The sequence below is a fragment of the Thunnus thynnus genome, chromosome 18, assembly GCF_963924715.1.
Source record: "Thunnus thynnus chromosome 18, fThuThy2.1, whole genome shotgun sequence".
NCBI lineage: Eukaryota > Metazoa > Chordata > Actinopteri > Scombriformes > Scombridae > Thunnus > Thunnus thynnus.
Window position 1 is genome coordinate 10268104 of NC_089534.1, and position 25815 is coordinate 10293918.

At 40.8% G+C, this 25815-nt stretch overlaps 3 protein-coding genes across 7 annotated transcripts in view; 2 read left to right on the forward strand and 1 right to left on the reverse strand.

Annotated features, from left to right (window-relative positions):
- The window catches only part of ccdc85cb (coiled-coil domain containing 85C, b), a 50746-nt gene extending 40269 nt beyond the window's left edge, over positions 1 to 10477 (forward strand). For 2 of the 4 annotated variants that reach the window (XM_067571604.1, XM_067571606.1), the window contains 4 exons: positions 1051 to 1155; positions 5951 to 6043; positions 7037 to 7135; positions 8136 to 10477. In XM_067571604.1, the coding sequence (XP_067427705.1) occupies positions 1051 to 1155; positions 5951 to 6043; positions 7037 to 7135; positions 8136 to 8225 (387 nt within the window). In that variant the 3' untranslated portion in view covers positions 8226 to 10477. The remainder of the gene's footprint in view (positions 1 to 1050; positions 1156 to 5950; positions 6044 to 7036; positions 7136 to 8135) is intronic. The other 2 variants (XM_067571605.1, XM_067571607.1) reach the window with 1 other exon arrangement.
- Positions 10478 to 10677: 200 nt separating this feature from the next.
- Positions 10678 to 18400, reverse strand: ccnk (cyclin K). Its single transcript, XM_067572370.1, has 11 exons — positions 18244 to 18400; positions 15865 to 16100; positions 15430 to 15511; positions 15207 to 15338; positions 14336 to 14441; positions 14161 to 14218; positions 13721 to 13890; positions 13401 to 13609; positions 13138 to 13168; positions 12748 to 12819; positions 10678 to 12272 (listed from the first exon to the last, which is right to left on the reverse strand). Exons 1-11 carry the CDS (start codon positions 18250 to 18252, stop codon positions 11722 to 11724), a joined length of 1656 nt encoding a protein of 551 aa, XP_067428471.1. The 5' UTR covers positions 18253 to 18400; the 3' UTR covers positions 10678 to 11721.
- A 4917-nt stretch (positions 18401 to 23317) lies between these two features.
- Positions 23318 to 25815, forward strand: part of bcl11bb (BCL11 transcription factor B b) — a 30505-nt gene continuing 28007 nt past the window's right edge. The window contains exons 1-2 of one of the 2 annotated variants that reach the window (XM_067572328.1): positions 23318 to 23934; positions 24038 to 24355. In XM_067572328.1, coding sequence (XP_067428429.1) covers positions 24286 to 24355 — 70 coding nt within the window. In that variant the 5' untranslated portion in view covers positions 23318 to 23934; positions 24038 to 24285. Of the gene's footprint in view, positions 24356 to 25815 lie in introns of both variants that reach the window. The other variant, XM_067572329.1, reaches the window with a different exon arrangement.

Sequence of the window (25815 nt, forward strand, 5' to 3'; positions counted from 1 at the left end):
GCAAATGAAGTGCTTGAAGCGATGTCGTCAGAGTGACGATGAGAGTGCAGGTGCCAGTGCAGGAGGGGGGACAGAGCCACAGAGTTCCTAATGAACCATCACTGAAGATCTTAATATACAAAGCACAGCCCGACTGATGTATCAGCAGGCCGATATTTGTGATTTCTTGTGATATCGCGTTATATTTGTATCAACATGTACGTATGTTGGCAAACATGAAAAAAGAAATTGTAAACTGCAGCAATTAAAAACTTTACTGGCAACATTTTTATGTATTTTTACCTTCCATTTTTCTCAATTAAGTTAAAAATAGTTTTTTTTATGTCTTTCTGTTTACTTAGTTACTTATAATAATTTAGATATCAGTTAATGTTTGCTGTTCAAATTAACTTTTATATTTACTGTCATTGTAAAATAGCTTTACTCAAATGTACAGTAGAGGTAGACCAATAAATCGTCCATGCTGATATATGGCCCTATACTAACTGAATGTCAAAATACCAGTATCCGTGAGGAAGTCAATCAATAAGTCATGGGAAAAAAAAGCACAGCAGTACAGAAATGTCAAAGATATGTGTCATGTATTTTAGAAAACAGTGTCTCCATTATATCCACCATAGAGAAATGTAACTGTTAAACATTCTGCAGAATACATATTTGTCATAAATCCTTAATAACATTGATTGGATTAAATCAAGCAAATTTAAGGGATCTTATCAAAAATGTTTATGTGTTTATGTTAAGAAATAAATCATGGCCAGTGTATTGTTGTTGGATTTTTTTAAACGCTCAAATAGCAATATCAGTATCGGCCTCAGAAATCTAATATCGGTCTAGCTCTACTCACTAACAGACGCAAATACATTGATTTTGAGTCACAGAAATGACTTCCTGTCTGTGTGTATGTGCTTATTTTTGGCTTTGGATTAATAATTTGAATTGTCTGGCCTTCTGTAATGCAGCTCTCTAGGTGTATTTAGTCGACATTGCACTCATATCTCTATTTTTTTTTGTATCCGTGTGTTTGTTTTTTTGCTCATTTGTGCCCAGCAGTGCAACCCAGGTGACCTTCGTGCCCTGAGGAAGGGTATGACCCTCTACCACTCAGAGTCCCAGCTGTCCTCACTGCCCCAACGCCAGGACGCCATGCACATGGTCAGTACCCAGGAGGCTCACACACACACACACACTTTCACACACACGCACAGACCCACACACAGAGGGATGCTCACTCATACCCAGCCACTTAAACAGTCATAGCCACTGTGGCCACTTAAACACCATGAGGTTGCTTACAAAAACATGGTTACAAATAGACAGCAGATTTAATTGCACACAGACACACACTTAATTGTAGGGAGGACTGTCACTGGTGCCTCCGCAGTGGAATCAAGTCAAGTCAGCTCTAATTCACTTTGCTTCCAACTCACCAATTTTACCTCCACAGGCGACCTCACTCTCTCTTACACATGACAGGAAGTGAAACACACATTCACACACAAGAAGAAAGAAAGAGAGAGGAGAAAAAGAGAGAGTGTGAGTGGAGATATTGCATGAGTAATATAAGACAGACTAGAAAAATAAAAGGAGGAAGAGGGGGGAACTAAGACAGAGAAAGATGGGGAATTAAAAGGAGTCAGCCGTCCCTTCTCTTCCTCCCATGTTCTGGCCCTTGAGCTGCCTTCGTCCTCCCTGGAGCCTGTTTGAACTGAATCCCACTATGAAAGTAATAATCCGCTACAATCCACCGCCACCCCTAACCCTGACACTGTCTGGGGAGGAGAGGCTGGGTAATTGTTTTCTGACTGCTTAAGGAAGGTCAGAGCCGGGCTATGCCACTACCCAGAGGACTAAATCTTCCCTGTGTAAAAATCTATATTGTGTTTTAATCACAGGCCCAGTGTGAGTCAGCGTTCAGAGCCAGCTCGCACCTTTTAAGCTCGTGGGTCAAACCCGCCTCCTCTTGGAGGTTGGTGCCGTTCAATAATGTCCGTGAACCTTGACTCCCATGAGGAGTCTCTCCCCGCAGGAGGAGGCATAAACTGCAAATTATCTTGATGGCTGTCTCCATGCATTTAATTTCACAGTGCAGTTTCATGTGAAACAAGGTCATGATATTGACTCGAGGTGTGAATTTTGGCTCCTTAGTGACATGACATCTGATGTCATTCTGACTGAGCCAGAAAAGTGGAAATGGATTTGTGTTAGCACATTTAAGTACATTTAGGATTCCATTAAATCATACCTCAACTGGCTGCAACCAGTAGAGACATGCGCTTGAGGAATCTGTCAGTAGCCGGTTGTACCAGCACCAGTGGTCTATTAAGGGGAAGTTTTACGCATCGCTACATTAAAACAGGTTGCACTACACAAAGTATTTCTTACACATAAATTAGTAGTTACCGAGTAATTACACCCAGTAAATGCCAGGTGTGAGTATGGAGAAGCTAACTGAACTAGCTAACTGGAAAAACTAATGTTAGCATGCTAATATATAACCGTTTAGAGTGAAAGGAGTAGGAATATGGTCGATATATCTGACCCAACACTTGATCGAAGTATTGTAATGTTAGTTCAATATATTGTTTGTCCTCCTAAAAATGTTATGTCGGTATATTATATATTGATACAGATGTTTTCCTGGCTAAAACATTGATTAAAGGGGTAATTCAGTGATTTAGCATTGCACTTCCACAAAGTTGGGGAAGTTTTGAGAGACATAAAAAAAAAAGAATGGTTGAAATTGTTCTGACTTTTAGTCCCTGTCATGGTTCGAACTCTAAAAACTCATAATGCAACTGAGTAGCATTTTTCATTAGCCTTAGCTTTCCTTAGTCTCTTTCCTCATCCCCAGGATAAAGAAAAAGTCAATCTTGAAAGCACCTTTCAGATTCAGCAAGCTTATGATATAACAAAGCAGTTGCATGCAGTACAGAATAACTTATTCTTGTGATTCATGTCCTCCTCTTATGATGGCTTTGTTGTCGTGACAACTCCATGGAGATGTACTCATGTTGAGTTCCATAGTGATCGATTGCCTGCTCTCTAATGTGGCCCAAGTTCATCCATGTGTGAGAGAAGGCCCTCGTTGGAAGATGAAGAGGGAGAGAAAGAGCAAAAGAGAAGATGAGAGACATGGGGGCCACAGACAGCAACAACAGCAGAACTTCAGTGAACTCTGGTTGTGTGTAGCCATCCTAATCTATCAGCTCATCCTTTATATCTAGTCCTTTGTCTCTTTGTTCAGCCCAAGTTTCAGGTCAGTGAATGTGCGTGACATTGTCAGATTGAAAATGAGCAAGAAAGATGAAAAGAAAAGATGGATAGGGAAAGAAAGCGGCCAGCCTGTATGATTCTCACAAACACTCAACAGTCGGGTCTGATTCCACTTCCTCAAACTACAAACCATTGATTCTGACAGGGTTTGCTTTCCCCTCTTATCCTGCAAGGCCTAAATCAGGCCTGTTTATGCAGGCGAGCCATCCCAAACTGTACATCCATATGAACAGTAAACATTGCCCGGAGCCGGCTGTGTCTCTGCGCTGTCCAAATCCTTTTCTTTACTGCACTGCTCCGGCGCAGAATAAACTGAAAAACCATCCTGGCCCCGGCGCTAGCAGGAAGTGTTTACACATTTCAAATAATAGCTTTAACCCACAGAACAGAGCATCAAAAGGAGGCAACAGTGATTTGCATTTTTTTTTTTTTTCTTATAGTCAACTTCAAAGTCCACTGCAGAAGCGCTTTACGGGAATTTCAGCCCATACATTTGTTGCTGTGACCTTCAACAAAAGGAAACACACTTAACACAGTTGGACATGTGTTTGTATTTCTCAAGAGGATTGCTATACTATATAGAATTTTCTAACAAATATAGACTCAGCCTTGGGAAATGCGTTTAATAATGTAGAGACGTAACCCTATACAGTACTCCAGTACATAGTTCTGAAGATACTTACTGGGGCTTTAGAATGTTTTTATCCTACAAATCAAATGTCTTGCAGGCAATTTTCTGATCTAAGTTTTTTGATTGACTTCTTCAGCTGGAGGGCTGGTTTCCATTTATTTCTGCATGGTCTAAAAATTTGCTTGCAGACTTGACATTTGCTTCAGGTAGGTAATCTACTACAGTGAGAATTTCATTGCCTTCATTTTTTTGTTGTTGTCAAAGTTATGTTGCTGCTGCAAGGTCATGCAGTTGCAAGTAGGACAGGCTATCAAATAGCTTAATACTTATTTAGAAATGACTGAAATATCTTTAGGATCATCGGTAGGAGAAGTATAAGTAGCAATACTACAATGTAAAAATACTAAAGAAAAAATCCTGTTTTCAAAATATAACTGAAGTAAAAGTATTAACAGCTAAATGTACTTCAAGTATCAAAAGTAAAACTACTCATTATGAAGCAGAATGGCATTTTCATGTTGAATTAGAATTAATTTATAATTGCTCTTGCATACAATATTTGAGTAAATGTCCTTACAGCTAAATGTTAGATTCCACCACTGTGAAAGCCGGCAGATTTGTAGTCTTGTTTACTTATTCTTTCATCCAACATTTTTTGATTTAAGTCCAAATTTGACCAATTTTAGACCATTTTATCTAAGCAAAGTTCCAATATGGCTGCTTGTGTTTAGACAACATGAAACATTTGAGAACTTTGAGTGGGAGTGTTTTGGAAACTCTTGCTACTGCATTCAAGGGCACTCCGTGACTTTTGAGGATGCTGCTGAATAGCAACCTTTTTAATGCAAGAAATAACCAAATTTCACATTAACCTTTTCATTATGTCCATGATTTTCTGATATCAAAGCTCATGAATAAAATGTTTTATGGCAGCCAACCATAACATGTTTAAATTTTTCTTAACAGCATAACTATGTGAGGATAAGATCAACTTTTTTTCAAAGATAGTAAAACCACAGCTATGTTCCCTTTTTTTCGCTTCACAAATCAAGCATATCAATGACCTTTCACCCTCTGAGGAAGTAAATAAATGCACGTTCAATATTATTTTTATGGTTTTCAGTGGTTGTCAGGTGAGCAGTTGTCGGACATAACCTGCAGGACTAGCAAAGAAATCAATTTTTCATGTGCTTGATGTGATATGAAGAGACCGTCTGCAAAACATCCCTCTTGGTTGCAGTGGGATTATTATTTTATCTCTGTGGTATTAGGACGTGTGGGCTCAATCTTGCACCCAAATGGGGCCAGTGGGTGCGGAGGGAGCTGACAAATGCATCACCAGTGAGCGGAGAATTGAACCGGGGCTAACATAGCCACGGAACTGTGTCTAATGCAGGGCCCTGATGCCAGGTTACAGTGAATGGTGCCATTGTGTGTCCCAGAGATCTCTGTGTCTCTTGAACAGAGAGCCACTGTCTGGAACCAACCGGGGGGGTGGGATGAGTCAAGCAACCTCCTGGTCTTCTTCCTGGCTGGCTGCTCCCATCACACCCGGTTAAATCACACTGTGCAGGTAGCAGACCTGGCTGAGAGTTGAATACGTGGTGAATGCAAGAAGCAGAGAAAAACACAAGGGAAGGAGAGGTGATATGAGTCGGGATGAAGGGGATGGCATTTTCAGTGCTACAGTACAAGAAATCTCTCTTGTTAAATCTGAAGCAAACACCCACTGATATGGTGTGTGTGTGTGTGGTTTGTTTTCTGTCTTCAATTAAGGTATCTTGAGTTTCGGCTCAAATGAAGAGCTCCGTGTCTCGGTGCTCGTTTCATGAGGTTAAACTGTGTGTGACAGCAGATGTGACATCACGGGAGCTTGGCAGTCTACAACATGTCCTCCAGATGTTGTGGGCTCAGACTCAGCTCTTGACCTTTATCACAGGTCGCACTTACTCTCACTCATCTTCGCTGTTCCTGTGTACTGCCTAATGTGAGAGAAATGCCACAAAACCTAAAATATTTTTCAAATTCTTTTTCTCCCCTCAGGGTACAGGCCGTCTCCCAACCAGTGAGTCCTCTCCTGCCACGGGCTACCTGTCCTCCGTCCAGAAGCCTGAGGCCGTGGTGCATGCCATGAAGGTACGTATCTATTACCTATTTCACTTGGTAAATTATATTTTACGGAAATTGTGTTGGAAAAACTTTCTTGATCACCATCGCCTTAGCTGAAAACTAATTTTTGTGTATCAGGACTAATAATGGCTTCAGTTTGGGCTTTACTATAATGCCCTACTTTTTGATACACACTGTGCTGTTCAGTAGTGAACTGTACTACACTAATGTTATGCCATCAAATTAAATTGAATCAAGATTTTTGTTAGCAAATGCTAAAATGTCTCTTGGTTAAGTGTTAAAGAGGAGGAAGTGACATTATGATCCATTTGTGACGCAAATTTCTGACCACAAAACTTAAACTTTAAACAGTCATCACTTGCTTAAGTCATAGGCTCCACCTTCGCCTACTCTGTTGCTACTGTTGCGGCTGTAAAACGGTGGAGAAATTGTTTTCAGGGTCACACAACCCCTGCCAAATGACTCGTTTCACTATCAGAATTTGATCCATTCAATCCGATAACATTTGGAAAGTCTAGAAGAACGGCATGATTAAATTATTTTATCCACATTGAAGTTAGCTAACCGGAAGTTAGCCGGCTCGGTTGGCGGAAGTCTCTGCATTCATCTGGCCAGCGCGGGAAAGTCGCCACAGACACCAGATTTAAAACTCAGTGTAATGTGAAATAGAGAGAGATTTATCTGGTGGTGAGCATTGTGTGAACTCATTTGGCTTGAATGTAACGGACATTCATCTACATGTACAAGTCCCGCACTGCAGAATTACGTTTGAAACCTTCAGAGTGTAAAGAGTACTTAAGTGCATATGTTAGTAAAAAAAAAAAAAAAAAGAGGCAAAATTTTAAAAAAAATAATTTTTTAGAGCAGATTTTACACAATTATCTGAAAATCTTTGCGCCTCTGTAAAATGACTAATATGGTGTTTACATCCCTAAACACATACTAATATATCTAGTGACAAAAACAAATACACACACTCAGCATCGTGTCTGCCATCAGGTGCTGGAGGTTCACGAGAACTTGGATAAGCAGCTTCCCGAGGACTATGAGGATGATCTCAGTGAGAAAGAGAAGGCCATTGTGCGAGAGATGTGCAACGTAAGTGCAACTTCCTACATGTTGGAATAAGTATTGATATTGATACAGTGTTAGATGCAAGTAAAATATGTCGTACTTTTTCTTTGTGAGGAATAATGTTGGCCGTTGCTGTAAACAAGGGAACATTATCTCCATAATAGTTCTGTTTGACTGTTGGTCAGTTTTTTTAGTTCACTTCTCGGTGCAAATCAGGTCAGGTTTTGAGCTGCTTTCACTAATGAGGAACCCTCATTTAGACTCATTTGGTTTGGAATGACACTTGCAGCAGTGTCCCAGGCACATCGCTCCCTCTCACTCTCTTCCTCCTCTCTCTCTCTCTCTATCTATTTCCCCCGCTCCCTCGTCCCCGCCGCAAAGCCAACTCTAAACTGGAAGTTCTAAGTAGAGGCTCGCAGTTGAGCTGTCAGAGCAATTAAACTGGAGCGGCAGGGAAAAGAACACTCCCCTGCGCCTCAGCCTCACCCCTCCATTCTTCCTCTCTTCTTCCTCCCTCCCCCCACTCATCTCCCTCCATCTTTCTGTGTCGGTGCTGAAAGGCCCGGTCCAGGATAAAAGGTTGGCTGATTAGAGAGAGAGAGAGAGAGAGAGAGAGAATGAGAGCTGGGCTATCTGGACCCTGCAGAGGTATGTGACAGGCCAGGAATCTGGGGAGTGCTACAATAGTACCTCTGTAATATCACTGGAGTCCCCCGGGGGCCCCTCTCGCTCACTCCGAGATCTCAGCCTTACAGAGACAGAGGACAGAGTTAGCTCTACTGTAGTGTGTGTGTGTGTGTGTGTGTGTGTGTGTGTGTGTGTGTGTGCAGTCTTTGCAGCTCAAAGTCAAAATGTGAGCATTTGAAGTTTTCACTCTTGAAGAAGAAAGTCGTTTTTTTTTTTTTTTCTTCTTCTTCTGCAAAGCATTACTCTCTCAGTCTCTATGTCTGCCTGTCTCTTTCTGTACATCTTGCTCTTTCCTCTTCCTCCTCACAACTTCTTCTTTCTCTGCCTCTGTTTGCAGGTGGTGTGGAGAAAGCTGGGTGATGCAGCGGGATCAAAGCTGTCCATCAGACAGCACCTCTCTGGGAACCAGTTCAAAGGGCCGCTGTAGCATGGCAACCAGCGCGAGACAGAGAGAGAGAGAGAGAGATCGGGATCCACAGTACCTACACTCACCTGAAAACACCTCTTGCTACCTGCACCTACACAACCCATCATGCCGTGCTCCCTTCTTGCCTACAGCACCCAGGATTCCTTCTACAAGCACTCTCTTAAGACTGGCTAAGATAGCTACTAAATGGACCTGTTAGTCTGCTACTCACATGTACAACATTACGTGTTCAACAGGTTTTTATCTCTGAGCTTATTAAGCGTTGACAACTGGCAGCTAGTTTCACTGATTCGCCACTTTTCTTCGTTGATTTGGAGGCTTTAGGCTACACAATCATCTCTCTCTGTAAACAGGATATTCCAGGCTCAAATTAAAAGCTATTAACACACCATGTATTGTCCTTTTAGAGTATAGCTGTGCTACATTAAGTTAGCGACACAACATGGTTTCAAGCACAGAACAGATGAGGCCACGGGGGCAGAAAATCTCGTAGCATGTCGTTGGGATGTGAAGGCAACATCGTGGCGGTATCTTCAGATAAGTTTTGATAGTACCTCCTGTAGAGACCCTAGCTCCTGTCACATGTATTGCCCCCTAGTGGTCAACGAGTATAACTAGCATTAGCATTCTAAAGTGTTAACTAAGTGAAACCCACTGTGACCTAGCGCCTTTTGCTCATAAGACAAGTCTATGGATAATAAAGTCTAGAGATCACTGTTAACTTGTGTATATTATGTATAAAACCATAGCACTACTTCATTGTTATTGTTGATTTTACTTTTATCTATTTTGTAATTCTAGCGTGGCCATGTGATCAATGATTTAGTTTGAAAAGCACACACAACTGGACCTTTAAACAGGGTTTGCTTTTTGGTAATAAAATCAATTTTTTTTTTTTTTTTTTTTTTAAATTCTTTTCCAGATGAATTGCTATTATTCCTTCTCTCTGTAACCTCTGAAAATGTATGAAGGCCATTCTGAATCAAACCATCTCAGTGAGTTAATGGGTAGATCATTTTCTTACTTTGAATTGTGAAATTAACTAAAATTGTATGCTGTGTGCATGCTTGACAATCATTTTCTCAGGTTGGGAGGGCTACAGCTTTACCTTTGCCCATCTGTGACAACGCGTGTGTGTGCGTGTGTGTGTGTGTGTGTGTGTGTGTTTGTGTGTGTGAAAGGAGACTGAATGGTTCTCTTGCAGCTGTAGCATCTGCCTGTGAATCCTCTTTTTCTCTATCGAACCCTTGTTACAACACGGTTGAAGACTGCTGAAGACATTTACTGAATCCATAAGGGATAGAACTCTATTTTATGGCCAATGATAAACTTTGTGGAAGAGCTTTGCACAAAAGTTCAGATTGAGTTGAGTTAGCTCTGAATTTCTGCTTTGTCGTTTTATTTCACAGATGAAAAAAAGTTTTTTTTCCTGAACTCTTTTGTTCTGTCATGGATTCAGCAGGTGTGTTTATGCAGTGCATGTTTTATTAAAGTTGAATCTTTTTTTTTTTTTTTTTTTTTTGTAGAATGTGAGAGATAAGTCTTCCCTTAGATGTCTCCTGAAAACACTAACATTTAAAAATTAGTATTTCTTGATGTCAGAATGAACAAACAGTGTCAGTCAAAAAAAAAAAGTATTTATTGCCAGGTGTCAGATAGAGATGGGAGCGCTTTTTAGTAACCCAACAGTCATCGACAACAGACTTTGACTTTATCAGATTTACTCCAGCTGTGAAGTTATCTGATAAACCAGTACAGTGACTGGTAGCTCAGGCTCTCCCATCTCTAGTGTTATTTGTTCCAAATTAGAACATTTCTGAGGCTGCTCACCATGGCACCTCTGTTCTCTCAAATAATGGGTCTAAAGAAATAAATCAAAGTATGTGTTTTTAAAAGTGTCCTTTTTTCTAGGAACTGATTTGAAGCCATGATACAATTTTGAATATTTGATTTGAGATGTGCCACATTTATTTTTTCTCTACATGGTGTTTTGATTTGGAACCTAATTGCTTTTTTTTTTTTTTTTTTTTAAACATCTCTAGTGTTTCTTTTCTTCTGCCTATGTGCTACAAACCACAGTACAGAATCCTAGAATCTACAGTGTAAATGTCAATTCCTGTAGTAACTAGCATGACTGTAACTTCTTTTCATGAATTTCACTGATGAGATGACTATTGGCAGGTGAAACTAAAAGATGAAATAGGCCACTTTTAGAAAAAATTTGGGAGAAAATAAATGAAGTTGGTTAATGATACTGTGTAAGTGCTGTCTTCATTTGATGCATTCAACATTTTTGCAGGCATGTTGCTGTCATCAGTGGATGAGTTATGCTGCCCCCTTTTGGTAAAGTACTGGAAGTAAAATGACAGATTTTTTCTATGAAATTCTGCACACGACTCCAGTTGCAACTAAAACTTTTTAATCCTACACAGACTGAAAAACACAACTCCAGTTCAAAGTAGGAAAAGCAGGTCTTTATTTTTGTTTAAGTGTCACATGGACACAAAACCAAAGCTGTGTGCAGCATACAGAAAAAGAGGAGCCTGACTAAGGCACATATGGATAGAAACTCTCAAAAAGATTTGTCTAAATGTAAAGGTCAGATATGTACAAATATACCTTAGACTGTCCAGTGTTCGACACAGTTGGTTTGTTTACAGGGTTTTTGTTTGGTAGTTTGCGTAATGGGACAGGAAAAATAAACAGCGATAAAATGAAAAAGCTGACAATATCAAGAGATAGAGGAGATGCCTTGAAACATAACCTTTGTTTTCACAGAAAAAACAAACAAACAGTATGTTTACACTGTATATGCAGCATGTTTCTCTCAGTGTGACATTCTTTTATATTTGACCACTGCATGTTCATCTCAAATCTTTTATTACTCACCGTCTTTTCTCAAAGGGGAAAAAAGGAATGTGGAGAGAACAGAAAAACAGATTGCAGGAGGAAAAAGACACAGGGGATAAATGGGAAAATTAGCAAACAAATGTAAACACATCATCATGATAACAGAATCATGAAGGAAATGTAAGAGGGTCACTCAAAAGGTACGTTTCATCCTCTCACAATTAGTGAATTAAGCGTGTGTGACAAAACTAGAAAAGACTCAAATAAAATTCAGGGTGCTAATATTTTCTGATACATTTCCAGAACAAAAACAATGACTGGACAATGTTTGTTAAAAGATCCGAGAACTGGACGCACAAAGTACCATCCTACACGTGTTTAAGTCACTTTTTCAAAAAAAAAAAAAAAAAATTTCAGGATTCTCACTGCAGCCTTTCAGCACCAGTTCTGGTTCTCGTAACAATGCTGTCCAGACCTCACTTTTCCTTTCAAGTCTATTTGTTGATGAGCCTTCATTTAGAAGCTCAACAACAGGAGGTGAACGAGCTCAAGTTCCCAGTTATTCTCCCTCTCTTAAGAGCTTTCATCCCCAGCGGTGGCTCTGCACTGCTTCAGCTCAGAGATTTTTGTCACACCCTCTCTGCTCTCATCTCATCCACCCGCCACGGTTCAGGGGCATGCCGGGCGGAGGGGGCAGGGGCACCTGTGACTGTCCTGGGGGCACGGGGGGTGGAGGAGGGTACCCAGCAGGTGGAAGGCCTATCCCTGGAGGGGGTCCGTGGCCCGGCGGCATGCGTGGAGGCGGTGGTGGAGGGTAGCTGTTGTAGCCCGGCGGCGGATAGGTTGGGGGCAAGCTGGGTGGTGGGTAGGTGGAAGGAGGAGGAGGGGGGCCTGGAGGTGGAGCTGCGGGTGGGGGGTAGACGTGAGGGTGGTATGGCGGTATCGGGGGTGCGTAGCTGGGCGGCATCGGGGCGTAGGAGGGACCCTCTGTCTTCATCATCGACTGCAGGCTCTGGTATCCCTCCCCGGACATGTAGGAGCTGGAGGTGGACATGATGTAGTTGGAGGGCGGTGGTGGAGGAGGGCGGTGGGGGAGAGGAGGGGGCTGGTGGGGAGGTGGTGCGTGTGGGGGTGGAGGAGCCGCCTCGTTTCCTGGTTCTGCTTCTGTGGGAGGGGCTGGAGCCGGAGCTTTGCGGTCTAATGAGTGAAACAAAGAGAGCGGAGAGAAAAAACAACTTATTAAAAATTTCCCCATCGTCTTTCCCGTAAATAATACGAGGCATCTCATTTCGCCATGATCTCAAATAACCTTTCCATTCCTAGACAGTGAGCGCACAGCTAGACCAAGACTGCCAGGCTTCAGCCACATAGGAGGTCTCATTATCAGGCTCAAGCACTAATCAGATTGGTCTGGGAGAAGTTAGGAGTGTGCGTGTGTTGGGAAACGTAATGTCCAGACGAGTTGCTGGTTATGTAAGCAGACTGAGAGGACTAAAGACTTTGAGTTGGGAGGCGGGGAGTCCTGGCGGCTCATTATTGGCCTATTTGGTGGCACACGCAAACAGACAGCGGGGTGTTGAGGGGATGCCAGCACGCATCTACCGTCTACCAAACATTTTAACTTCTCCGCAGATTAGACCGGAGGAAGACTGTGACAACGGTCACTTCTTACCTGGCGGAGGCTGAGATGTAGGCAAAGGTGGCATAGGGCTCTCCAGTCGAGGAATCTTTGATCCAACTTGTTCTGTAAATTAAAATGGACCAGATAATAAGATGCAACAGATTTTTTTAAATCAGTGAATGCATTAAGGAACTTTACTGCAGGCTTGAATTTTTTAGAAAATCTTAAAACCTGCCGGGAAGGCACTGATCCTAGACATTTATACTCCTCAATATATCTGTATTCTTGCCAAGACTTAAAGTAAACTGATGTCATGTTAATTAGCCAACTTTTCTTGGACGTATTTCAGTGGGTGGACTGAGATTTATTAGTTTTCTACTGCTTTAAAATCCAAAAGCAGAGCAGAATTTCGCCTGTGCAGGGTTTAACATTAAGTCTTACCTGGAGCCTTTGGTTCATCTTTTGGAGACGTCTGAAACAAAGAAAAATGAACACAAACAGTCACTTTCTATTTTGAGGCAGTGATGTTTGATCGTTGTTGTTTGACGCAGGAGTATGAATCAAGTTAAACACACACAAGCTGCAGAAGATGTTGTATATTTAAATAAACTAATGTTGAACTTAAGATTAGGGAGGATTATCGAGAAACTTTGCACTGGCCTTGGTTTTGAGCCATCATAAATGCTGTTCAAGCATTTACTCACATGTGAGCGTTTGAGCTGGCGTGCAGGGCTGCCACCCTGAGGGGAAGTCTTCTTTGGTGGTGGGGGAGGAGGGTTGGTGGCCTGGGGTTGTCCCTGTGGAGCTGGAGGAGCGGGGGTCAGTGACGCGGGTGGCCGCTCCTTCTCCTGCATTTGCTGAGGGATGGGCTTGTTGCCCTGGGAGTACAGGTCCAGGATCTGATGGCAAATGTCTACAAGGCAAGGATATGTTCTTTCTGTAAATCAGTGTTGAGACATGTCTGGAAAGAGATTAGACAAAGTCGTAGGGAAGGCGTCACGTGTCGTGGCTTTATTATGGGTACCTTCAAGCAGCTCAACTGGGACGTCCTGGACAAACTGCTCCCACCAGCGACGTGATGACTGCTTGGCGGTCCACTCCTGGATGTCAAACTTACAGAGGCGACCGGCCAGGTACATGACAGCCACTGCAATGATCTCTGGCTCCCACTGCAGAGACAGCATGGTGCAGAGGCTGGGAGGGACACAGGCAATATGGTTACTGTACGCTCTTATTTTGGTCAGCTGTAAGGAAACTTTCCAATTCTGTCATGTTACTGTAACTCCATCAATTTGGATTTGACATTATGCTTTTATTACATAGCACACTGGAGCTAGATATTTACCAGTCAGCAGGTTAGGGTGATATTAATATTAAGCGTATCCAATGTATGAATTATAGAAGAAGTCATCTGTGACACAAAGAGTGAGACTGGAGTCAGGGTTTAATGTGCCAGCTGCTCACCTGTCGTTGACAAAGGTCCATGCCATTTGTAGCACCTTGCATACTTTATTCTTCTCTCCTTTAACAAAAAGCAACGATGAGAACAAATAAGGACAAAAGTCATGTTAAACTGATTCCTAGCGCCATAATGTATCTGTGACTGTGCGGATCTGACGCCGTACTTATCCCATCTCACCTTTAAGCTGCTTCACATAGCGTAGCAGGAACATGTAGGGGTGCTCCACCTGCAGGTCAAATTTGATAGTCTGCAGCAAGATTCTCTCCAACACCATCACCTCTTCCTGTTCAAAGAAATACAGAAACCTCAATCATCCTGTTGGTGAGAACAGTACAGATCAAAGCAGGACAACTTCTCGCCTCTTACATATTGGCAGACCTGAATCATAAAAACAGTGTCTTGCACACACAGTAGCATCTTCAGTACATATAGTGACTAAAGGTTATCTCTACATCCTGTTGTAATTTAAGAGTTTGAGCTTACTAGCTGCATACTCCTCATTAGTACACATGTAGGGATTAAAATAGAAAAAACATGGGTGACAAGGTCTAGCTTCACTGTCCTGTGTGAGTCAGTCTCACCCCCAAAACCTTATGATTCAAGATTTTGTTGACAAATCAATGTTTCTCACTGTCCTTTTGTGATTAAATGTCATCAAAACTTCCATGAGCTTGTCAGATCTGCCTACATCAGTCTGTACTTAATGACTCTTCTCACTCACAACAAGAGAGAACCCACGTAAGCAGTCAGTCAAGAATCGTGCAAAACACGATTATGACTGCTTGTTACAACAGAATAACATCAATTAAGACTGCAAGAAAGTTTGCCTTGATGTTTTTGTTTTTCCTCTCTAAACCTACATGATATTATGTCAGGGCTCTGTTATGCTGGGTTACAACACGTTTACGGTTAAGACTGTTAATTCTTCTCTGCACTCGGTGACCACAAGAAATTCCGCAACTGAGGTTGAAAAGACCTTTCCTCTGAACTCACAATTTCCAGTGTTAACAGTCAAAAGACAACAGAGGGAAGGAAAACGGAAGCTCACCTTTGGATCATCTCCAAACTGGGCAAACTGCACATCATTCAATAAGCTGCGGGCTGTTTTGATGATGTCTTTACATTTCTTCGGGGTTTCCTCCACTTTTCCAGCCAGAAAAAGACAACAAGCTCCAGTCACCTGTTGAGATGCAAATGACGACATTAATTCCACACATTTAGTCGTCTAACACAATTAATATTCACGAGGGATAAGCATCAACTGAACTTACGTATCTGGGGAACTGCTTGAAAGAGTGAAACATGTAGAAGCGGTGGAAATATATGATGCCAGTTGCCAGTGTATCATAGTGTCTGCTGACAGTCAAGGATGTTACCAAAAAGCATTTAAAGATAGTTATCGGCAAAAAAATCTTAACAAAAGAAAGATAGCTGACTTTGACTGTGCTGCTATGATAATTACAGCCCAAAATTTACACACTGAATCCTGTGAACTGCTCACATACATGTCTTAGCAATAAAATGTAAAAATACCTCCTGTAGAACAGTATGGAAGAAGTGAAAAACACAAATTTTGTTGTATCATTTCCTGATATCTACGTTGCTCTTTTACTATGTTTCATCAGGGACCGACGGAAAGCGTCGTTGATTTATCTTCTAATACTTTTCTCAGTATTCACATTAATCAATCAATCCATCAAGGATACAGGCCAAGTCGGGTCCCCACGTCGAATATGAAGCGGGCTCCTTCCCTCCGATACCGGGCCTCTGTACCAGGGTCCAGGCCCTCAGACTGAGATGGGGTGTGGGCTAAATCCTTCTTGTCCCAGTACCAGCATGGCTTGATGTGGTCCAGAATTGACTGGCCAGTCATTAAAAAGTTCTCCTTGGATTCCTTCATTGGCTGAGGAGAAGCAACGGAGGATGGACCCGCTGCACTGGACTATAAAGTTAAAATGCATAAAGATGCACAGATGTTACTAATAACATTTACAATGGCTCTATTGTCTTCAAGCATCATAGAAAACACTGACAGTGTGGCAGTGAGTAAGCATGCACAATACCAAAACCCTTAAAGGATACGTTCACAATTTTTCAAGTCTGTCTTAAAACAACAGTCAGGTGGTCAAATGAACACTGGTAATTATTCCTCCTGTTTATACTGGCTATTAAAAGATCCCCTTTAAATGTGCATTTAATATAAGTTATGAGGACCAAAATCCACAGTGTGTCCACACAGTCATTTTGTGCAATAATGCATTTAAAAGTTGATCTGAAGCTTATATGAGGCTTCAGCAGCCTGAGTTAGTCATATCAAGTAGATATCTGCCACATTTAGCATCTAATTCCCTCTTCATGTTTCCTCAGACAGTGTTTTTTCCTGTTGAGCTGCAGTGAAAGTATAGCAACAAAGAGAGGGATCTTCTTGATTTGACTCATCTGGACGGCTGAAGCTCCATATTAGCTTCAGATAAACTCACAGACACAGAAGGAGGGCTGTGGGCTTTGGTCCCCATCACTTACACTGTAAGCGCATTATGAAGGGATCTTGTAATGTTCAGTATGAACAGGAGAAATGATTATGGCAAGAAATACATCCTTTAAACAGAAGCAGCTAAATCATCATTAATTTCCCTAAATATACGTTCATATGGATTCCTTTGGATGTCACTTTTTTTTACTGAAACATGTCAACATGTATTTTGTGAAAAGGCATAGTCTTCAATAATTGGTCTTAAAGACAAGAATAACAACCTCCTCTGAACACTATCAGTGCTACTTTATGTGATAAACTGCCATGATTGATGCTGATGTTCAACTTTAATAGTCTAAACCTAAATATCAAGGGTGCCATGCTAGATTCTGTATCCCTGTCAGAATCAGTTTTCCTTTACTTCACCCTGGAATAAAGAAGAAGATAGGCTAATATTTTGGCAGCCTGCAATAACCCCACAACTTGAGCAACAAAGTTGAATATCTTCTTCACGGTACCATGTCTTTATGGTCCAAACTGAGTGACACATGGAGGAGGCAGGGGTCACAGTTTGCCAACCTGCCTTTTCCAGACGTCCAAATCCAACGATTAAGAGTGAAGTGATAGTGAAACGGAGCACGACGCTCAAGTTCGCTTCTGATTCAGGTTAAGGTGAAAGTTAAGGGAAACATAAATGTTGATATTTAGTGGCTGATTCTCAGTTTTGTTCACCACTTGAACTAACGAAAAAGTGTTAGACATCAAAGCAAAAGCTTTCACGCTGTTTAAACCCACTTTCAGATGTCTGAAACCTTTGTTTTGCTTAAAAAGGGCGATTTAACAGTTTTTTTTCGTCCATCCAGACCACATGAGACCAGGTCCAGATCAAAAACCACTATATTTAGACTTGTCAAATCTGGACTAAATTACCAAGGAGACTCCAGAGACTCATTAAAAATTGGGTTTAAACTGCGTTAAGGTTTTTGCTACGATGTCTAACACCCTTTCACAAGTGTAAGTGATGAAAAAATGGAGAATCTGCCACTAAATATCAATATTTATATTTCTCTTGACCCCGAGTCAGAAGCTAACTTCAGCGTCGTATGGCACCCTGAGTTTACCTTTAATCCATTCATTCAAAGCTTATCTGATGCTATGGCTAAACATATAGCTAGCTGATTATTAAGTGTGTTGCTTCATTAATACATTCATATGGATGTCAATAATAACGAAGAAGGATTTCCCGGAATTATTATAACGAATGCTCTTTAATGTTAGCTTCACTCATATTAACGGTAACTTAATGTTTCAGTTAGCGGTTAGCTTAGTTGAATATACAGCTAACCTATGCATGGACAATAGCAATAGTCCACTAGCCAATGTGTGAGCCCAGAGCTTTGCGACTAGGCTCGATTAAACATACTGACAGCCTAAAATCAAATCAAACAAATTTTCCAAAGCAGGTGAGTCTCCTCGCTGGTTAGCCGCCGCGGCTAGCAAACTTGCCGCACTCGGGGTCTTCTCGCCGCTCAGGCTAACGTTACAGCTCTGAAACCTCTCAAAACTATTTAAAATTCACCTCAATTACCGAACGTCTTTCTACGTCTCTTACCTTTAACATGTAGCCGTCGAAGTAAAGCACCCAATACAGACAGCTAAATGAATAATCCGCAGTTATTCACAATAAATGGGCTAACAAGTGATCAACAACAGTCCCCATTGTAACAAGGGCACCGTCATGGTGGAGACCGTACGTCACTGTGGGCAGACGTCATTACGCAGGACATCTGCTACACGTGGGCTGTGGTTAGATTTTTGTTTTACTTCCCTCTTTTAAATTGATTTGTTGGATACTGTTTTTACTATTGCTGCTACTAGAAAAAACAAACAACGTATACATGTGAAGAATTCATATTTTATTTTCTGTATGAAATGATATGTTATTTCCAATAATATCCACTAGAGGGTGACAGAGAATTACTCGTGGACTTGGACAGCAAGGAGTAGATTTTTGACATATGCAGCCAGTGATTTGACCAAATATGACTGTAAAAACATTTTTTTTTTTATCTCAATAAGGCTCCAAATTGCAAATTATATGACAGCAAACAAATACAAAAATTTACACATATTCTATTGACATTTTAACGCAACTGAATGTTTAGGTAACTTCATATTGCATTTTGTCACTTACCTGTTTAACAAGACAATTTGAGTCTGTGCTCAGGTTACAGGCTGCATTGCTTTTAGTAGGTAGCCCATATGAATTCTTAGAAATATGCCCTAAAACCAAGAGAGAATAATATTATTACAAGGAAGAGTGAGATCAGAGAGGGATATATAACACAAGCAGAAAAGTACAAATCAGTATCAGCAGCCAAAAAAAACAGTTTTTTGTTCTATGTTAGAGGTGTCTCATTTTTTAATAAGTTAATAAGTAGTCTTACCTTCCAGGAAAATTCTGACCACATTTTTAAGAAATGTTCACAATGCCTCCACTTGCTACGCCAGCTCAACAATTTTGGTGTGAGCCAAAATATTCTGGAAACTATGTATAAAAGCCTGGTGGCTCATCTTATCTTTTAACATGATCATGCGTTATGGTGATCTGAAAATTCAGAGGAGGAACAAGCTGCAGAATCCAGCGAACATGGCCTCCAAAATCTTAGGGAAGCCACAAAAACAGATGAGTAATACGTATGATGAACTCTTAAGAAGTAAAGCTGACAGAATTATTAACGACCCTTCTCACCCACTGTACGGTGAATTTGAACTTTTATCCTCGGGCAGACGTTATAGATTACTGATAACTAATAGAAATATCTAAAAGAAATCCTTTGTCCCGAGTGCTGTCAAGGTGATTAATGAAACCAGGATTCGGTAGACTAGGATACAGGGTGGTGCTCCTGACTGTGCTGTAGTTTGTTTTTTGTCTTCTTTTATTTTTTTTGAATGAATGAATGAATGTGTATGCTGAGACGATGTATTGTTGTATGTATATTTTTATGTTTTGATGTTTTTTTATGACATGTTTTATGGTGAAACGAAAGGCAGATTTTCCACATTGTGGACAATTAAGTTTTCATATTCGTTTTCAAAAGTTATATATCAGATATTTGAGACACCATGTGTTTTTAAAAAGTAAAAAAGGAATTAAAAAAGGGCAATAAATTTTATTGCCTCTTTGAATACTTATACTAGTACTTACAATATATCAATTGAAGCAATTCCGCTGTGTGATTTGGAGTTATAGACCATACAACAATAGTTTTTAAATGAATTTTTAAAAAATCTAGCTCTCTAATGAATTCTGAACCACATAGTGCACACTGCTGGAGTAACAGATAAGAGTGGCTGGGACGATACCATAAGTCTTTTGTCAAACAGTTTGATAAGATGTACATTTTCCATTGTATAATTACAAAAATCAGATGCATTTGACTGAGAGTCTAATATAAAAAGGAGCATTATAACACTTGCTTTGTGTGTAAATTACAGGTGATGGTTTACACCCATTTGTGACCATAATCTGAACTAGAATATAATATGATTAAAACAAGAATAATATGCTTTTATTCACAGATCAAATCAAAATCTTTGCTGTCCTTTAAATACATGTCGGCTATTCAGTGCAGAATGTATCTTTTGAACAGCACAAGGTAGCAATAAAGTGAAACAATCTTATAAAAAACATGAATTTAATGAAATAAATTATTGATAAAAACTAAAACCTTTGAAGTTGATATGAACAAGAACTCCTGATGATCATCATCAGCTTTGTTGGCTTGAAATGTGACAGCAGCAAGAGTAGACTACAAATAACATCTTGTGCCCTCTTTGTTCGTCTCCCAACCTCACTTCTGAGAAAAGCCGGCATTGAATCATTTACTTCGTCCAAATTAAAATTTGGAATCTGCATGCATTATATATTCACCCGTGCTCGGACAAATCCTCTTAACTGTGGGAGAAATTGTCAGGATGTGTCCTGTAGAAAAGTAAGAGCCTTGTCTAGTTGTATTGCCCGTAGCAAGGGAGCATCTCAATCTGTCACTCAAGTCTACACACACACACACACACACACACACACACACACACACACACACACACACACACACACACCAGTAAATCAGCTTATGAATAATATATACTTGTACTTTCTTTATTAATATTAAACATTGCATAATGAACCTCCGACTATAAGCAAATCCCAGAGCAATATTCATATTAACGTGAGCTGTCCTGGAGTGGACCTTTCATTGTTTATGTCAGTCCTGTCACATTGTGGTTTAACACATCAAAATGGCTGCTTTGACCAGTTTGTACACTTGACCTCGAGAACACAAAATCCTTTTTTTTTGTTGTCGTTGTTGTTTTTGCTCTTAAAAATTGTATTATGTGCCATTTTCTCCCATATATGTTGGTCTATTTTAAGATATTAATGTCATTTTAGTATTCTTCAGAGAATAAATAGATGGGAGAGACATGAAAAATAGAAGATAGATGGATGCGATGAAGGTTGTGACCCAGAATCGAAGCCAGTTAAGTCGCATGTACTTTTGTCCACTGTTTTGCAAGAGCTTCCCAACTTAAAATTTGTAATTGGGCTCATTTTTTATGTTTTAACATGAATCATAAGCGCCTTAATCTCCTTAAATCCTGGATCATTTTAGAATAGAACTAAAATGACAACATAATGTCTTCTGTTACTTGGACAAAACTTTCAGTTCGGTGTATCCACATATCTTGTTTAGGTAATGCCCTGCGGTGTGCTCAGGTATCTCCCATTCAGCTGTGGCACTTACCACACGAGATGCATGTCTCCTTAGAGGCAACATTTTGGACTTAAAACCTTTCCTGTGTCCACAAGCAGGGTATTTGTGTTATGCTGGCCCTGTGCAACCCAGCTTAAACTGCCTTTGCCCGCAGCCAGCAGATACAAGCTATAATGGAGACATTGATGTATTATTAAGAAACCCATGGGTAAGGATCAAGGAGATGCTTGCAGCCAGCAGAGATGGCAAGAGAGCGTGTGAACTCAGGATAATGTTTTCCTTAAGCATCCAATGTGTCCTTGACTGCTGTTGCTCTCTTGGCCCGATGCGAAAAAGAAGACATTTCATGTAATATCACGTACCGAATTTATGCGCTCCAGTCAAAGCAATATGCTTGACAACATGCTCAGCCTTTCTGTGAAAGATAGCTGTTGTGCTATAGTGTTTCCATGTGAAGTCTGCTGAGGTTATGTCTACTTGAGCCAGAGCTGAGATGACATTTCATTTATATAAATAATTACTGTCCTGAAAGTCCCCTAGGCCTGCCCTGAAGCAATCAAACTTCTAATGCTCTTAAAATTGCCCACCATGTTTTATTAATGGGAGACTATAAAATGTATTGCTATAGCTGCGCACTTCTGTGCTGATCCACAAGGAAATAGTGTCAACTTTAAAAGCCTGTATTAGGGTTTTATTTTTATTCAACAATGTATTTCAACCAAATTACATTACACCTCGGGTTTGAATTGTATGGTGAGGTACAAAAAAAAAAAAAAAGAGAGACTTGAGAGTGTTCTTAACTGTGCTCTAGCCTGCACAAATGTAAGCACTTATCTGTTCATACACTGATCTAAATGAATACAGTGAATTATGTGCGGGATGATTGCTCATTAGTGCCATTAATTGCCTCTGAGTGAACCTGATCTGCTCTTCAAGGACTCTCTCAGATTCAGAACTGTGTAAATGGCAAATTAAGGAGGCTTTTGCTTCATTCTAAAAATGAGAATATAGTAACACTGGGTTAAGGCATCACCCCTAAACAGGTTAGTAATGTCTCCTGACTGTGCCAACAGAGGGTACTGTTGCCTCACAACATGTTTAAATTATCCCAACAAAGATGCAGCATGCTGTTTTTTTTTTTTTTTTTTACTCCTCTGATTCAATGTGGGCAGCTAGGTGAGCTTTTCATTCATATTGATCGTGTGCTGTATCATTATTACACAGCCTAAATTGCTACTATAATATAAAAACAATTAATTATCTGAATTAATGGTGACCTTTGAACTCAGATTAACCAGTATGGTTTATAACGCAAAACTGATAGGTGTGTGTGTGTGTGTGTGTGTGTGTGTGTGTGTGTGTGTGTGTGTGTGTGTGTGTGGTCCCGATATTCCCGCCATTCTAAAACGATTTCCTTTTGACATGCCAAAAAAAATTCAGCTGGCATGACATAAAGGAGAAAAAGTTGTAATAATCAATAAACAAAAGACAAAAGGCGATGTAGACAAGGGAAAATGATGATAAAACTGTTGGATATCATGATCTTTTGGATAAAATGACCGTTAGAGCCGATAAATGTGAAGATAAGAGAGACTTCTGGGCGGTAACTTGACACTGCTTCAAAAGGCAGACACGTCTATGAAATAAACGAAGACTGGTGAGTGATAATTACTTTTTTGTACAGAGCCCATCTCTGAGCTCCGGGGAGTCACCGATAGTCGCCCCTAGTGTGTGTGTGTGTGTATGTGTGTGTGTGTGTGTGTGTGTGTGTCCCACCGCTGTCCGCCGCCTTCACGTGTGTGTGTGTGGTGTCTCTTACAGCGTGGACGCGCAAACGTCACGGACGCACTTGAACTTGAATCCCATCCCACTCCACGGAGGCAACCCCAACCACACACACCCACCCACACACACACACACAAACACCACACACAAGCACACGCCGGCTGCATACAGTCTACACACACACAAATACGGGGTCCTCCCAAACTGAGCCTATTTCATCGTGTGAGTCAACAAGAAGTAGCCTTGACACTGTAAGAAAGTAGGAAACATTGGACCTCTGCTTGTTGGACGAGAAGGAGGAGGAGGTGTCTTGTCTGCCCGCCTGCTCTCTCTCTCTCTCTCTGTCTCTCTCTCTCTCTCACCCCCCCTCTCTCTCTTTCTCTCTCTCTCTCTCTCTCTCTCTCTCTCTCTCTCTCTCTCTCTCTCAATCAACGAGGCTACTGCCACCAGAGCCAAGAGTTGCCGTTCCGCGCACCGATGCCAAAACGCGCAGGAGGAGTCAGTGCCAAAGGGTCATTTTAGCGCACCACTGCTGAAATGGAAAAGGACTGAAGGGAATCCTAGAATAAACAGCAACCATTTGACCCCAGATGATATATTCATAACATTAAAATTAAGAAAAGGAAAAAGGAAAGGAGCCAAATAACAGCCAATACCCATCACACCGGTGGAGCGCTCCGCACTTCATCTGTCACCACGGTCGCCGCAGAGGTGGGCAGTCCAGGATTTTTACCTATCTGCAAAAGGTCATTGCAAAAAAAAAATATTACCTACCTGCGCAAATATCACCTCATCGGCCGCCAGTAGCATACTGCTTCCTAAAACTACACTTTGGCTTCCTCAATCCAGGTGTTGCTACCTCCGAAGACGTGACTGACGCGCTGCAGGACTTTGTGGACAAATTGGTCTTGCGCCCCGGTCCGTCTCTGTACCTTCCGAGCGCGCATCAAAGTTACAGTGGGAGACTGTGTAGCGTATAGTAAAGGGAGTGGGAGGGGAAAAAGTTGGTCACCTGCGATCCAGAGAGGACCGACACCACGGTCCAAGCCGACTCCAAGTGCCGTTCACCGGGCGATGCCAGAGTAAATGCCGGGGCAATGTCCCGCCGCAAGCAGGTGAACCCGCAGCACTTGTCGTTGACGCACAGGGAGACAATAGGCCTACAAGGTGAGTTTAATTCTTTAAAGACTTCATGTGGGAACTGATTTAAATGATTTCTTGCGTATCATTACAATCAATTCTGATTTGCAGGACAAAATATACATTTATTTGGAAATTGATTAAAATCTTGGCCGTGCATTGCTTTTGGTGTGTGAACAAGCAGGATAAGAACCGACAATTTGTGAATATGATTTTGCTATGTGACATTTGTACACATACGAGAAAAATACACCACAATGTTGTTCGTTTTTAAGATTCTTTTAAACTATTTTTTGAGTAATTGCATGGGTTATTAATAGTTGCTTTACACTTTTAAAATGTATTAACACAATTCAGTCATATTACAAATGCGCCTTTTGCAGCTTCCTATGACTTTACAAAGAGAGATGATCTATTGACAACTACAGTGGGACTGCCTGGCTGAGTGTGAGAGTGTGTTTGTGAGTGTGTACGTTTGCATGTGCACGCACGTGCGTTGCGCGTGTATGTGCGTACAATCCAAACAATTCATCCAACACAATTTGGCATTTTTTCCCATTATATTGCAACATGTGGCAATATGTATAATTGGTATATTTGTGTGCACCGTGTTGATCACCAGTTCAGGGATTTAAAACTAATACAGTTACTCATTTTGTACCTTTTTGTTTTAATTTAATTAACTGTATTTCTCTCTCTCTCTCTCTCTCTCTCTCCCTCTCTCTCTCTCTCTCTCTCCCCCTCTCTCTCTCTCCTTCTCTCTCTCTCTCTCTATCATACACACACACACACACACACACACACATTCCCAAAATTATTTTTTTATTGATACACACAGGCCTATAAGCACGTAAAGAGAACATTTTAAGAAAAGGTCAAAAAAATCTAATTGTGCACGAAAATAAGTTCAACTTGCAACCACAACAAAGAAGAAAACAGCAAACACAAAGTAAACAACAACCTGAACTTTTATTAATATTTTTAAAACGAAGGGTCATAACTTGTCTGAAGCTTTTCGGAGCTGCGACCATATTTTTTTGATTAAATTGCGCAGATTAAATCTGTGGCAGGATTTTTTTGGGGGGCATATGATTAAAAAGTCGCATAATCCAATTTCAAATCAATTATATCAATCTAACCTTCATCTCCCAGCGCTCTGCTTTGCCTAAATCCAATTTCATAGAGGCCTAATCGGAGTAATTCATTGCAGAAGTTCATGATGTAATCTTTGGCCAATCTGTTTTGTGTTGAAAAGGGTTAGGCGCATTCCGTCCCACCCGAGACATTTAGCATTTAGACTAATCATTTACCCCAATCACTTTGTCTATCTCTCTCTTTTCTCTGACTTTTCTCCAATCGAGGTTTCATGAAATAATTAAGGCAATTTAAAACATAAATAGGGATCTGAAATTTAAAATGTTTGCTATGCTGCTGTTTTTGTTTTCTAATTGAGAAAGTGTGGTGCATTCTAACCAGATTTTAGGCAA